Source organism: Vigna angularis, chromosome 1 (assembly GCF_016808095.1).
Source record: "Vigna angularis cultivar LongXiaoDou No.4 chromosome 1, ASM1680809v1, whole genome shotgun sequence".
NCBI classification, from domain to species: Eukaryota; Viridiplantae; Streptophyta; class Magnoliopsida; order Fabales; family Fabaceae; genus Vigna; species Vigna angularis.
Genome location: NC_068970.1, coordinates 26,296,255 through 26,312,644, shown reverse-complemented (window position 1 = coordinate 26,312,644; position 16,390 = coordinate 26,296,255). Strand labels below are relative to the sequence as shown.

Genomic DNA, 16,390 nt, shown 5'->3' with positions numbered 1-16,390 from the left:
ATTATGAGAAAGCACAAAAGGGGTGGGAGAAGGGATTGGAGGATGACCGGGACTGACAGGCACATTAAGATTACATATAATATTTTCATTTTCACGAAGATTGTTACATGATTTCTTATTTATACTATTTATCTATGCTATTTTTTAATTTCTCTACTGTTTATTTATTTTCTGTATTTAAATTTATGGTAACTATGAAAATAATTAAAAGTTGAGGGAAAAGTTAGAATTGATAAATCAAAATATTAATTAATGTTTTCATAAACTTTTGAAACAACTCCAATTTTATTAGAATATTGTTATTATTATTACTTCAGTTGTGTTTATATATATATATATCCGCAATCGACAAAGAACTCTATCATCAGAGTAACAAGAATAATGGGAGAGGTAGACCCTGGTTTCATCCAAGAGCCGGAACACAGGCCAAAGTTGCATACCCTCCAAGCTGAAAAAATTCCTGTGATAGATCTGTTCCCGATAACCAACCACGAAGTTTCAGATTCATCTTCCATTGAAGGGTTAGTGAAAGAGATAGGAAGCGCTTGCAAGGAATGGGGCTTCTTCCAAGTAATCAACCATGGGGTTCCCATCACTCTAAGACAAAACATTGAGAAATGTTCAAGGATGTTCTTTGGTCAGACTGAGGAGGAGAAGAGGAAGATTAGAAGAGATGAGAACAGTCCGATGGGTTATTATGATACAGAGCACACCAAGAACGTTAGGGACTGGAAAGAAGTGTTTGATTTTCTAGCCAAAGACCCCACTTTGGTTCCTCTCACCATTGATGAACACGATGATCGACTCACTCAATGGACTAATACATCACCTCCATACCCTCCACACTTCAGGTAATTCATCTTCACTTTGTAAAATAGTTTTAGTTTGAAGTTTCAAGAATAAAGAAAACAAAGATGTAAGTTAGTGTATGGTGAATTCGAAAGAAAGATTGAATAAAATGGTAAAGAAATAGTAAAGATTGATACCAGGGATGGCTAAGAAACATCTTTTACTGCTACCGATAATCCTTCACGAATATGAGTAATACTTAGGAGTGACAAAATAGGATAAGGTTTAGCGCGGTAGGCCGAAAGCAGGTTGATCTGGATTCTTCTGTCACCTAAAATTGGATTAGATAATAGAGTTCGTTGTACATTTGGGCGGGTTAGCCCGTTGTTATAATTAATAATTGGAGTTTAATTTATAGGTGTTAATAATTTAAATTATAATATTATTATATTTAATATTTTTGAGATAATATAATATAAAGGAGTTAATTTTTTAAATTATTTTTATTTTAAATTTTAAATTTTAAAATATAAAATAAAAAAGAGGGTTAAGACATTAATTAGTCAGTTTGACGATGGAAGACAAGACAAGCCAGCACATATTAGAAGCTCCAACTCAGTTTAGGATGTAACTCACTTTGTTACTTCAAATACATATTTCTCCTATATACATGATAACAAATATAACATTCGGTTACTGAACAACACAATATCGTTCGGTATACTGAATAAAAACCTGAATGGTGTCAAACAGCATTGCTGAGCAGTAGTATAATTGAACGGTATAAGCAGTAACCGAATGATATGAAGATATGAAGGAGAGAAAAGAGAAGAAAGAAGCCCGAGAACAAAGATTGAGAAAGAAGTAAAATCTTATTCCAAAGTATAAAAGTGATACATGAGAAGAAATATATAGGAAGGAAGAAGAAACAGAATAACAGAAAAAGGGCATGTCCAGTGCAGACCCAAAAAGAAACCAAGCAACACAGGTTAGTGAGCCTGAACGGTTCACTAAACAATACAGTGTGACCGAACGGTTCACTGAACACCACAGTGAAACCAAACGGTTCACATATCAACATAGTGAGACCGGACGATACACTAAACACCACAACCATTCGGTACTGAACAACACAAGACCATTCGGTATACTGAATATAAACTTGAACGGTGCCAAACAACGCCGTTGATCGGTAGTATAACCGAACTGTATAAGCAGTAACCGAATGGTATATCTGTTATCAACATATTCTGATATTTGTTGCTTCTCATACATGTTTTTATTTTAAATTATTAAAACACTTTAGTTTATTAAATATGAAAATAAAAATTATAATAAATTTTACTTTGAAAATAAAAATAATGATACTCAAACCATCCTATTCCATTGTCATCCCTACCACATGGGAGAGAGTTTATAAATGGTAGAAGTGAAATTGATTTCTTGAAACAACTACGGTATTTCATTGTAGTACGTTGCATCCATTCACATACTACAAGTCTCGACATGTTCTTTTTTCCACCGACTTTACAAATGCTTGTTATCAATTCCTTTGGTTGATGTAGTGTTTTTCTATGACATTTTATTACATATTTTACTCATTTGTAGAAAATTTTATAATAATCGTCACATTTCTTTCAGCTTTATAGGTGGTCTGAAATATAAAATACACTTTGAATACTACTCCCTACTACATATGAAACACATTCTCAACACTTATTTCTATTAAGCAACTTTAACCATAATAATTCATAGTTGATTGAATGTAATTCTCACTGATGCCTATATAAATATGCCTTCAATTTAATCTCTCACATTAGCAACTTTAATTTATTTGTTACCATTACTGGTTGGATATAAACTTCATCTTACAAATTAAATTTGTAAAGTTGATTTAGGTTTAAAATTCACTTCTTACCATAATATCAAAATAATGAGTTAAAGTCTATCATAGTGACATTTTTTGTTTGTTGAGTTTATTATTTCACCCGCTATCAAATTGTTATCAAATCATTCATTAATGTCTAGTCTTACGTTTGATATGTATATGTCTCAATGTGAGGAGAGTGTGTTGGAAGTTTCACATCTAATAAAGATATGACCAATTTACAATAAATAAGTAGGTTCATACTATACATTTCGAAGTCGATTTTATAAGATTGAGTTAAATTTAAATTCTATTTCTTAACATTTTAGGATAAATAGATTCTTTACTGTCTAACGGACAGTACTGGACTGTATAGTTTAGGTTTTATTGTGCTTTTATGTTTAACGGTTTTTCAGTTCACCAGAGCTCTATAAATAGAGCTCCCCTTTATGTTTTCACTGTAAGAAATAGAAATACAGCAATCAGAAAAGACATGCACGAAATAAGAAAAGGTTACATTTTACTTACTCTACTTGTCATCCTCTTCATCTTTGCTCTCTTCATCATTGTTGTCCGACGCTTCTACGACCGCCGGACTGCCTTGCTGCTTCCCTCTTGAAGGTTCTCCTTTTCCTTTCCCACTCATAAGTCCGTATGCCACGTCCGCTGGCTTCTTTCAGTGAAAGGGTAATACCCATGTCACGCACAGTGTTGGATTGGGCCATCCCTTTTCCTACATGCTATTGGGCCTCGTTTTAATATGGCATCAAGAGCAAGTCTAGTATCTGTCCTGCTTCCGCTGCCTCTGCTAATAATCTTGGACTGCTTTCTTGGGATACCCCTCATGGATCAGCTGGATCAATCATCCAGCCCTTACTATATTCACTAGGGTGAGTCCTCCAATCCATCCAGTCCTTACTATCTACACCCAGGGGAGAACCCGAGACTCATTCTCATTACACAAGTCTTGAACGAAAGCAATTATTCTTCTTGGAGCAGAAGCATGAGGAGAGCTTTGCTTTCCAAGAATAAAGTTAAATTCATTGATGGGTCCATAAAGAAACCCCAGAAAAATGACATCCTGTTTGATGCATGGGAGAGATGCAACATGATGATATTATCTTGGATAACAAAGACCCTTTCCCCACAAATTGCTGAGAGCGTTATATACGTTGAGGAAGCAAAAGAATTATGGGATGAGTTGAAAGAAAGATTTTCCAAGGGAGACTATTTCAAGATTTCTGATCTACTTCAAGACATACACTCTATTAAACAAGGAGAAAGAGGGGTGAGTCAGTTCTTCACTGATTTAAAAATCCTATGGGAGGAGTTGGAATTCCTAAGACCCATACCCACTTGCACATGTAACATACCATGCAGTTGTGATCTTTCGAGAATCTCCTTGAAGTATAGGGAAATGGAACATGTGATATGTTTTCTGAAAGGACTAAATGATTCATACAGCACTGTTAGAACACAGATCCTTTTAATGGATCCCCTCCCAAACATCAATCGGGTTTTCTCTCTTATTATGCAACAAGAGAGACAGGAGAAACACGGTTCAGCAGATGTCAAAGTTCTGGCCAATGCTGCTGACAAAGGCAGTCAGTGGAAAGGCCAAGGACGAGGCACTGGGTTTCGTGGTCAAGGAAGAGGAAGAGGTAGAAACCCCAACTATGGGAAACAATGTTCATATTACAACAAGATGAATCACACTGTTGATGAGTGCTATTCTAAGCACGGGTACCCACCGTGGTACAAGAAAGGAGACAACAATCAAGATAAAAGGAATGATTGGAGTTCTGCCAATGCTAGTCAGAACATCACTGCTAGTCAGAACATCACTGGACCAGAGGGGGTTCAGAACACACAAATTGCAAATAACAACAATGTTTTTAATACTATCACTGCAGAACAGATGCAGAAGCTTCTCCGAATGATAGACAATGTTGATGAATCACAACATAAGGTCAATCAAGTTCAAAGGGATGGCACTGAAAATAAACAAGGTAATCTCTCCTGGATAATAGATACTGGTGCCACAAACCATGTGACACATGATAAAATGAATTTTATTACTTTCTATGCAATTAAACCTATCTCTATAAGACTGCCAAACAACACTACACTTACTGCTAAGCATGCTGGAACGGTACAGTTTTCTAAAGACTTTATCATTTTCAATGTCCTATACATTCCTGAGTTTTGCTTCAATTTAATTTCAGTTCAGAGTCTCATTAAGGACCTGAATTGCAGTCTGACTTTCTCTTCTAAGATTTGTCAGATAAAGGAGAACCATACTTTGAAGATGATTGGATGTGCTAACTCTTGGAAAGGACTCTATTACCTGCAAGCTTTTCCTAAACCTGATCAAAGATACATTCCAAAGACTGCTTTTTCTTTTAAGAGTGTTGATGTAAACCTGTGGCACTATAGATTAGGCCATCCCGGGGAAAAGGTTATAAAACAAGTGTGCGAGAATTTTCCCTATGTTAGAATAGGTACTGACACTGTTTGCGACACATGTCACTATGCTAAACAACGAAAATTGCCTTTTCTTAAAAGTGCTTCTATTACTGCTGAATGTTTTGATATTGTGCACTGTGATATATGGGGTCCCCTCAACACCATCTCCGTTCATGGTCATAAGTATTTTCTTACCATAGTAGATGACTATAGTAGACACACATGGATTTTTCTGATGAACAATAAAGGTCAAACCAGAGACTTACTACAGAATTTTGTTATTAAGATTAAAAATCAGTTCAACAAAGTGGTTAAGACCATTAGATCTGATAATGGCCCTGAATTTAAATGTGTGGATTTTTATAAACTGCATGGCATCAATCACCAAAGGAGTTGTGTTGAGACTCCTGAGCAGAATTCTGTTGTTGAAAGGAAACATCAGCACATACTCAATGTGACTCGCAGCCTCCTTTTTCAAGCTAACATACCAAATGCTTATTGGTCCTATGCTGTAGGACATGCTGTTTACCTTATAAACAGGCTGCCTACCCCTATTCTAAATAACAAAACTCCTCATGATATTCTGTATAACCTGCCTCCCACATATTTAAACCTCAAAACCTTTGGTTGTTTATGTTTTGCTTCAACCCTTGATTATAATAGAGGTAAACTGGACCCTAGAGCTAGAAAAGGTATTTTTCTAGGATACAAAACTAGTGTGAAGGGTTATATTGTGCTTGACATAAATACCAAGGAACTTCTTATAAGCAGAAATGTTGTCTTCCATGAAGACATTTTCCCTTACAAAAATCAGCAAGGTAACAGTGAGAACTCTGATAGTGAAGAGGACAAAGCCGATTCACTCAATGACCTTCTAAGAGATCACTATCATATTAGCAATGACACACGTGCTAAACTGGATGTAGTTGACCAAGCAGAGGCACAACAGTCCTCTGATGATGAAGGAAACAGTAACAATACAGGAGGCAGTCAGGAGATTCAAGGGCACAGAAGGTCTAACAGACCCAGAAGGACCCCTGAGTACCTAAAAGACTATGTCCATCAGGTGAATCAATCCCTATCTGTGAAGAATGGTTTTAAGACCCCATATCCGATATCTAATCTATTGTGTTGTGATAATCTTTCAAAAAAACATCTAAAATACACCATGGCAGTCACTGGAAATAAGGAGCCCAGATCTTACAATGAGGCAAAAGGCATGAATGAATGGACAGAAGCCATGCAGAGAGAGATCAAGGCTCTGCAGGACAATGACTCATGGGTTTTAACCCAACTTCCTCCAGGAAAAACTGCTATAGGATGTAAGTGGGTGTACAAAACAAAATACAAAGCTGATGGTAGCATTGAGAGATTCAAAGCCCGATTAGTGGCGAAGGGTTACACACAACAAGAGGGAATAGACTATCTTGACACTTTTTCCCCTGTGGCTAAACTGACCACAGTGAGGTTGCTCATTGCTTTAGCAGCTTCAAACAATTGGTTCCTACACCAACTGGATGTAGACAATGCTTTCCTACACGGAGATCTCAATGAAGAGGTGTATATGGAACCACCTCCAGGTTTGAACAACCACGATGAAGGACAAGTTTGCAGGTTGACGAAGTCACTATATGGCTTGAAACAAGCTAGTAGGCAATGGTTTGAAAAACTGTCTTCTTTCCTACTATCTGTCAACTATACTCAATCTAAATCTGATCACTCCTTGTTCACTAGAACAACCCCTACAAGTTTTACTGCTCTACTTGTGTATGTGGATGACATTGTGTTGACAGGAAATTCTATGATGGAGATCAACAGCATAAAGGAACTCCTACACAAGAGATTCCGAATAAAGAATCTTGGAGAACTCAAATACTTCCTAGGATTGGAAGTGGCCAGATCAAAAGGAGGTATTCACCTATGTCAGAGGAAGTATGCTTTGGACATACTGGAGGAGACAGGGATGTTGGGATGCAAACCTTCCTCTACTCCCTTCTTAAGTGACACAACCTCATTGTACAAACTGGACAGCTACCTGGATGATCCAGGCCCATACAGAAAGCTAATAGGGAAGCTACTCTATCTTACCAATACAAGACCTGACCTGTGTTTTTCAGTTAATCTACTTAGTCAATTCATGCAGTCACCTACTGACCACCATTATCGTGCCATTCAACACATTCTTAGGTACATTAAATCCAAGCCCTCTGAAGGGCTATTTTTCCCTGCTGACTCTCCTATGCACTTAAAACCATTCAGTGACTCAGACTGGGCCACATGCCCTAACACCAGAAGATCCACAGCAGGGTTCTGTGTGTTTCTCGGATCCTCTCTCATTTGTTGGAAATCTAAGAAGCAGAAAACTGTTTCCAGATCATCCACTGAGGCTGAGTACAGAGCACTTGTTGCCACTGTATGTGAGATACAATGGCTTTGCTATCTCCTACAGGATTTTCAGATTAAGGCATCAAGGGTCCCCGCCTTGTACTGCGACAACAAGTCTGCACGACACATAGCCCATAACCAGAGCTTCCACGAACGCACCAAGCATATTGAGCTCGATTGCCATGTTGTTCGTGAAAAGGTTCAGGAACACCTCCTCAACCTCCTTCCAGTGCGATCCGATGAACAACTTGCCGACATCTTCACAAAGTTTTCGCACCGCGTCAAGTTCAAGTCTATTGTTCCCAAGCTTGGACTGGTGGCTATACACCGTCCAGCTTGAGGGGAGGCTATTGAGAATCAAATAGATTCTTTACTGTCTAACGGACAGTACTGGACCGTATAGTTTAGGTTTTATTGTGCTTTTATGTTTAACGGTTTTTCAGTTCACCGGAGCTCTATAAATAGAGCTCCCCTTTATGTTTTCAGTGTAAGAAATAGAAATACAGCAATCAGAAAAGACATGCACGAAATAAGAAAAGGTTACATTTTACTTACTCTACTTGTCATCCTCTTCATCTTTGCTCTCTTCATCATTGTTGTCCGACGCTTCTACGACCGCCGGACTGCCTTGCTGCTTCCCTCTTCTTCCATCGCCTGAGTGAGAGAGAGCTCTCTGGAAGGTTCTCCTTTTCCTTTCCCACTCATAAGTCCGTATGCCACGTCCGCTGGCTTCTTTCAGTGAAAGGGTAATACCCATGTCACGCACAGTGTTAGATTGGGCCATCCCTTTTCCTACATGCTATTGGGCCTCGTTTTAATATATAGAGATAATTCTTTGACAACTAGATAAATTCATACTTCTATCTTACAATTGATTATATTAATTTTATAATTTAACTTATATTTTAATTTAATATAATATTTTGTTATTCTTTATAATTGTCAAATGAAGGTAAATGTAAAACTTGGGATGTGAAAATAATTATTTTCTTTAGAATATTAATGGGATCACCATAACCTAATGATCTTATATAACCAAAATGTATGTGGTAAGTATCTTTATTTGGTCAATTAAGCTTCAACCTAATGTAGGTTAATCTTCTATTGATTGAATAACAAATTATATACATTATACTTATGATCCAACTTAATATAAAAGTTATTTAATAGTAGTAGTATTGTTTCGAGTATACGATTGAAGTCAATATTCAATGTCCAAGTAACAGTTTAAATGGTTTAAATGTTGTCCTTCGCTCCAAATTTCTTGTATTCGTTCATCCAATATCATTCGGAGGACAACTATAGAAGATGGTCTAATGCCAAACTTAGTTCAACGTTTGACAATTGAAATATATTTATAAATTTCAGAATGAGTCTTTGATTAGCAACGACCTAATTGTGACCCATTTGATGATAATCAATCTTTACCTTAAGTTAATCAATATTAGAGTTAATCTTCCTATCCACTGATTGTTCAGTCTGCCTCTTAGGTTGTTCGGTGACAAGGGTGGTTTGTGAAGGAGTCTCATTAATAGTTTATCGTCTGGTTTGTGACTGACTAGACAATCATATGGTACATAGGTCCCCCAAGCCCGTGCCTGTCATGATAGGCGAATGGGTTTGCAACGGGATGGGGATTCTATCGTTCAATCTCTTTTGAAGTAGACTCGACCCTAGCTACTCATCTGGTTGGCCTCTAGACCATTCGGTTGAATGCTTAATGATTTTAAAAATCTTGAAATCTTACTATTGAGGGAAAGACGCGTGGCACCTTTGAACGATGCAAACATAAAAGAAAATAATATATAATTGTTGAGCGCTTGAACTGTTTTACAGTGTTTCCTCGTGTGACAGGGATTTGGAAAAACAAATTGTGTCTTTTACTAGTCACGAGTATACAAAGTTCTTATGTGAACTTGCCCATTGATAACTCCTTGTAATTGTTGTTAGAGAGGTAGAAGTTCATGGATGAACTCTCTTACTTTCTCTTTATTTGCAACAAGAAGTAGGGATTCACAAGTGAACTCCTCTTTCATATTTGGATTGAGTGTAAGGGCTTTATGGATGAACTCGTTCTTCACCAGCTCAACGATGTTGGTAGGGGTTCACGGGTGAACTCCTCCTTCACCAATTTCTCTCTTTCATCTTTAGATCAGCAACAAGGGTTCATAAATGAAATTGTCCTTCACGAGCTCGAAGATGTTGGTAGGGGTTCACAAATGAACTCATCTTTCACCAACCTCTATATTTCATCTTTTGAACCGAGCGACACGAGTTCGCGGATGAACTTGTCATTCACCGGCTCGGCACTAACCTCTCTCTTTTGTTTGATTTTCACTTGTACAAACTTTCTTGAAAATTCTTGAGAATTCCTCGTTGTATTAATGATTGTAAAATTTACAAGGTTAGGTACAATAGTTTAACTAAAATAAAACTTTAAATGTGAGGCATTCCATGTGTTGGGGATGACTTTCTCGCTCGGATGCTCCAATCGATAGGCTCCATTCTTCAAATCTTCAATAACCCTGAATGGTCCTTCTCAGTTTGCTGCGAGCTTCCCATGTGTTGGTCTCTTATGCATTTTGTAAGTCTTCCTTCAAACTAAGTCACCCTTAACGAAGCTTCTAGGTCAAACCTTAGTGTTATTATACCTTTGTACAATTACCCTTTTGTAGGTCTTTGCCCACACGATTGCCGCTTCTCTTCTCTTCTGTAGAGTGTCAAGCTCCGTCCTTAGTTGTTCGTCATTAAGGTTCATGTCTCAATGTTTCTCCTATGGTGTCGTGCGGTGACTTATCTACCTAGACACCTTTTGCTTCGTCCAAACTTCGCTTCAACTCGACCATAATAATCTTGTTGAATGCTTCAGCTTGATTGTTCGTTTGAAGATGCTCCATGGAACTTGTGACGTGCTTGATGCTAAAGTTCTTGTAAAACTCAGGAAGATTTTGTCAATAAATTATTGGCCATTGTCTGTGATGACTGTGTGAGGAAGTCCAAAACGACAAATGATTTTTTACACGAATTTATGCACTTGTTGGGCTGTGATGGTTACCAAAGCTTTAGCCTGCACTCTTAGGTTCATATATCACACCAAGTTTCCATCCATTTCTTAGATAATCTCTCCATTGTTATGCTTGTATCGAACCATGTTCTCCTCTCCAAAGCTAAGCACTTTGAGTTATACTTGTTTTTTTTTCGTGATCACATCTAAAAGTAACATCTTCGCTTACAATGTATTCCTTATGGCTCTCAGATTGATGATACTTTATCCAAGCCTCTCTTTAGTTCTTCTTTTACTAGTTTTTGGTCTAAACTAATGGTGGATCTTCCCTTTAGGAGTTTACAAGGGGAGATATTACGTGAACCATTGGAACGTCATTGCAACATCTGTCTCATGTCGTTGAGGACAAAGGTCTTTATATAATCTTGTTCTATATATTTCAACAATAATAAAAATATTTTCTTTTGTCTCTATAGATTTTTTCTCTTTCTCTTTTTCTTTTGTATCCTCTTATCCATAATAAGTTCCATAAGCTCAACGTCCTCGACAACAACTCATGCCTCCACCAAGTTCATCATTGGCTTTTGTATCTGCACCTACCTAGACATGACGGACAAGAAAATGTCATTTCTCCCACTTTTTCAAAACCGCCATTGTGAGTCATTCATACAGATTGAAAAGTAGCTAAAAAAAGAATAAGAAAGCAGCAAAATCACACTTTCTATGTAAGTTATAGCATAACTAGCATAGAATGTGAACATCTCGTGTTGAATCCAAGACCATCATAGAAAATAAAAACTTTATATTTCGGTTGTATTTATCTTAGTTCTAAAATTGGTATAGAAATTTTTTTCTTATAGAAAATCTTATTACAATAACGAGGAATGAGTGGTTCTTTATTTCAAACATATACCATCTTTGATGTGGTTAATAGACTATTTAGGTTGTTTCTTAATTCCTCCTCTTCTCAACTTAATTAAGCTATTCTTTTCATTTATCACTTCAAACTTTTATGTAGGGTTGTCAAAATGAGTAACTCGGCTCGACCCATCACAGGTTGGTCATTTAGTGAGTCAACCCAACTCACTTATTAGTGAGCTGAAAAAATTCGAACCTGACTCGACTCACGGGTTGGTGGGTTAAACAGATTGACTCACTAACTCACTTAACTATAAGTTTTTTTTTTAAAATAAAAAATATATAATTTTTTTATATTTAAATCTAACTAAATTTCACTCTAAAATGATGTTAAACTGCAAAGATAATTCAAAATAAAAAAAAATATCATACAATCCAAGCGTAACCTAAAAATAAACACAAAAGAAGAATAAATAAGTTTTTAATATTGATAATTTTTGTATCATTTATCCATTTATAATTATAGAGTCTTAAATAGATAAATTTATAATATTTTTTTCTCTTGAGACATCTTTGTTTTTATCTCCATCTACAATATAATAAAAAAATGATAACTAATAATATTGAAACACAAAATAGTAAATAATTAAATTAAATTAGATGGGTTGGTGAGTCAACCCGGCTCACCACGAGTTTAACCCGGGTGAGTCGGGTTCTAAGTGAATCGGATTGAAAACTAACCCACATAAAAAAATTACATTTTTTTCAAATTCAACCCAACTCAAATCTGTGATGGACCGGGTTAGCTCGCGGATAACAGTAAGAGATTCCGAGCAAGACATATTTAATGAGTTTAGTACCTTTTTTTTTTGCTTTCACAACATAGTACTTATTTTCCTTTGGACTCCACCAATGTCATTTTCTAGTCAAACTTCATATGACATCCTCTTATATTATATATTTAATCAAAACAAAAGCTACAATTTTCATTCTGGAGACAATTCAAATTCCTCTTAAAAACTTCTTTTTATTGAAAATACATTATTTCTTTTTCGATAATTGAACTTAAAATGAATATGTATAATACAATAAAAACCGTACTTCAAATGAAGAATTTCGTAAACATAGTAAACTCTCGTGTCTATGTACTCCCAACTTAGTTTGATATTAATAAAATATAATAGTCATATCATTCAATAATTAAATTAGAAATTAAATTAGAGTAGACAATTTTCAAATATTTAATATGTCAATTCAATGTAACAATTATTTCTGGAAGACACCACTAAAATGTCACTAGTGACATCTACTATTCTTGAAAAAGAAAAGTAATTTTTTTTTTCAAGAACCAACAAATACACTTGTGATTTCCACCATTCATGAAAACAAAGTATCTACAATTGCTTATTGTAGAAAATATAATGCCCTCCAAGTCCTTCTTATTCCTCTTTCAACTTCTTCCTCTTGATATCTATTAGTGTAGAAATGTCTAATATGAAATTATCTTCTTCAATCTCCCATGAATCTTAGAGCAAATAAATGTCTTTACTTTAGTACTCTAGAAATCATAGTTTTCATCTATAAAGTAAGGTACAAAAGAACAAATGAAAGACGATTAATTAACCATAATAAAAATTTTAGGAGTAATTTGGAATGTAATGAATTTTTTTCATAGATAATTAGACACTATGTCTATTTTAATAAATTATCTAATATAACCTTTTTTTTTTATTAATTTCTATCTCTTCCTTAAATATTAACTCAAGGGGAAAATTGAAAATATTGACATGGGAGATGATTTTATAGAAAAGGGTAGCAATGAAATTGATTTATGAATAAAGTCTTATATTTAGGTAAGGGCCTCATCTTTTTCCTTGTGTTTTTTTCCAACAATTCACTGTGTGAAAACGAACATGGGCAGGGATATAATAGAAGACTACGTTGAAGAGATGGAAAAGTTGTCATTTAAGTTAATGGAGCTTATAGCTTTGAGTTTAGGGCTTGAAGCAAAAAGGTTTGAGGAATTTTTTAAGAGAGATCAAACTAGTTTTCTTCGTCTCAACCATTATCCTCCATGCCCTAATCCTCATCTAGCCCTTGGTGTTGGTCGTCATAAAGATCCTGGAGCCTTAACCATTCTTACACAAGACGAGGTTGAAGGACTTGAAGTGAAACACAAAGCACATGAAGAATGGATAAGAATTAAACCCATCCCAAATGCTTACATTATCAACCTTGGTGATATTGTTCAGGTACTATAGTTTGTTATTAATGTTAATAAAATATAATATAATATGGTAATTTTGTTATTGAAAAATGTATTTTATTATATTTTTTAATAGAGAGTGAGTAAAGATATGAAATTGTTTACGCAGGTTTGGAGTAACGATGCATTTGAGAGTCCAGAGCATAGAGTGGTGGTGAACTCTGAAAAAGAAAGATTTTCTATTCCATTCTTTTTCTTCCCTGCACAAGAAACTGATGTCAAGCCTTTGGAGGAGCTGATAAATGATCAAAACCCTTCCAAATATAGGTCATACAAATGGGGCAAGTTTCTTGTTCACAGATTCAACACTAATTTCAAGAAACATAAGGTGGGTAACATTCAAATTTATGATTATAAGATAAGATAGCATATTAGCAATAACATTTATCTTATGCATGAAAATTATGAATTGGGTATAATATGTAGCACCGTTGATCCAAAACACTGTTTCTGTTTCTGAAATGAATGGATGTAATCAAATTTGCTGCTAAATTCCCTAGCTAGTGTGCTTCGTGTATGAAATAATCAAGTACCATTTATCAAGTTTATCTATATAATTGTGGGAATTGCACTTGGACTTTATTTTCAGTTAACGATTTTCACCTTGATTTTATTTTGCTACAATTTTTGTTGATTATGAATTATTCTTTTCTTTCATTATAGGATTAAATATGTTATAGACCTAGTATCCTTTTATGTTTAGATGGACTAATTAATGTGTGTTTGGAGGGTCAACTACAACAATTGTCTATTACAACAATTATCTATTAAGTAAGTTTCATTAAGAAGATACTTAAATGAAATTATTATCAATTTTTCTTTTTAAATATTTAAGTTTAATTAGGTGGAAGACATCTTAGCTCACACATTCCTTTCACCATTTTTCCAATGAGTTTGAAATTTGAATTTTTGAAATAGTAAATATTATAAAAAGGGAGATTTGAATTGTGATTTTTAAAATTTTGTAATTTTTCATTTTATATCTTCTAAAGATGTAAAGTAAGTGAAAGATAGACAATTTAATAAAAGTTTTCACAAGTTTAAAAATCTTTATTCTTATGTTAATTAGTTTAATAGTTATAACATGTAATATAACATATTAAGAAAATAAAAAATACTAATTTTTTATATCATCTTATCACACAAATATAATCCCATTCTTTATCAAATAGTCAAGTTTTACTAAACAAATTAATGTTGCAAAATACAATAAAATATTTTTAGACTTTCAATCTTTTATGCTTGACCTCATTACAGTCTATTTGGATCACTGTACAAAAGAATATTTACATTGGACAAAACCGATAAAGAGAGTGAATGAATGATTTCTTAATAAAAGTTTATACCTTTAAAATTTCCCCCCTTTTTAATATCAGAGTAATTACAATAAAATCTTTTTCTTTATAATATCAACATATAAATAAAAAGAGCAATGAAAGAAAAAATTGCACAAATTATTTCATACGGTTCAGATTAAAAGACCCAGTAGTTAATCATTCTTAAATGAGAGATTAACTAATCACTAAAATAAATTAAAATTACAAATAGAAGTAATAACATTTTAGGAGAAAAATCATCTCTCTTGAAGTCATAAGAGATGAGAAACACTTCATTTGAAATCCACACGATGAATACCTCTTTTGAATTCTATAAAGGATGAACATTTACCTAGCAAGAGTAGCATCATCTTATTACCTAAGGATCATACTTAGTAAAATTTACACACTACCCAATAAGTTTCAAAGCATTTCACAAAGAGATTTTCAATTCTAAAAACTTGTTTTTTTCTTTTTTTTTTTTGCATTTCAACTATCACCAATAATCAAATATTATAAATGATAATAGATTACTCATGTATCGTTTCTCAAAAAGAATTTCTCTACAATAATCCATTATCATCATAAGTGACAATCAATTATAATCATATACTTTTGAAAATATTATATTTCTATACTTAAACATTTTAACTAATTTCTAAATATATTACAAAGGCAAAATCATTACAAACAAAATTTACAGGTCTTCCAACTTCTTTTTAAACCTTCGGCCTTGGAATCATCATCAAAATAATATTAATCTTTTTTTTTTCTCAACAATCTCCGTAAATATTTTTGTTTAAATGTTTTTGTAACAAACCTGCAAACACAAATAATCTTTTCTTTGCTTCTCTTTAAACATTCAGACTTGGGATCATCATAAAAATAATATCAACTTTTTTTTTCTCAACAATCTCTCCACTTTTATGATGGTAAATTTTTTTGTTTAAATGTTTTTGTAACAAACATGCAAACACAAATAATCTACCAGAGATGAAAACATTAAGCATTAATAAATTTCTTAAGACATTAGGCTTTAAACTTTTTCTCCCCTTTTTTTTATCATAACCAAATTAAAACAAGTATGCTAAAAAAAATAAAATAGAACTCCTCTTAAAGAAGAAATTTTATATAATACAAAAGATAATGAAAATAAGTAATCACCACTCATTGTAAAAGTGCTCCTCAAGCTTGTCTTCCATACGGTAGACTTTATTATCAAGTTTACTAATTAAAGTGCAAACCTCTTGATGCCTAGATTCTTGAAGAGAATATATTTTTTTCTAGTGTTTGACTTATATTTGAAATATTAGTTTTTAAAAAACAAGTCGAAAGATGTCAAGAAAAGGTGAGTCAGGAATAAGAAGAGGTTGGTCATAATGAAAATGAAGTCACCAAAGATAATAGAAAAGCCTGTCAAAACAATAGAAAGTCGGTTG

General features: G+C 34.2%; 1 protein-coding gene across 1 annotated transcript; it reads left to right on the top strand.

The window, feature by feature from the left end:
- Positions 1-352: 352 nt before the first annotated feature.
- LOC108321264 (jasmonate-induced oxygenase 2) lies at positions 353-14,217 on the top strand. Its single transcript, XM_017552966.2, has 3 exons — positions 353-851; positions 13,291-13,621; positions 13,745-14,217. Exons 1-3 carry the CDS (start codon positions 382-384, stop codon positions 14,000-14,002), a joined length of 1,059 nt encoding a protein of 352 aa, XP_017408455.1. The 5' UTR covers positions 353-381; the 3' UTR covers positions 14,003-14,217.
- The last annotated feature ends 2,173 nt before the right edge of the window (positions 14,218-16,390 follow it).

What these genes read in the sequence shown, in the direction of transcription:
- LOC108321264 (XM_017552966.2), top strand. Translation starts at nt 382, where the DNA reads ATGGGAGAGGTAGACCCTGGTTTCATCCAAGAGCCGGAACACAGGCCA. An exon ending in CCATACCCTCCACACTTCAG is followed by an intron (nt 852 to 13,290) that starts GTAATTCATCTT and finishes GAACATGGGCAG; the next exon opens with GGATATAATAGAAGACTACG. An exon ending in ACCTTGGTGATATTGTTCAG is followed by an intron (nt 13,622 to 13,744) that starts GTACTATAGTTT and finishes TTGTTTACGCAG; the next exon opens with GTTTGGAGTAACGATGCATT.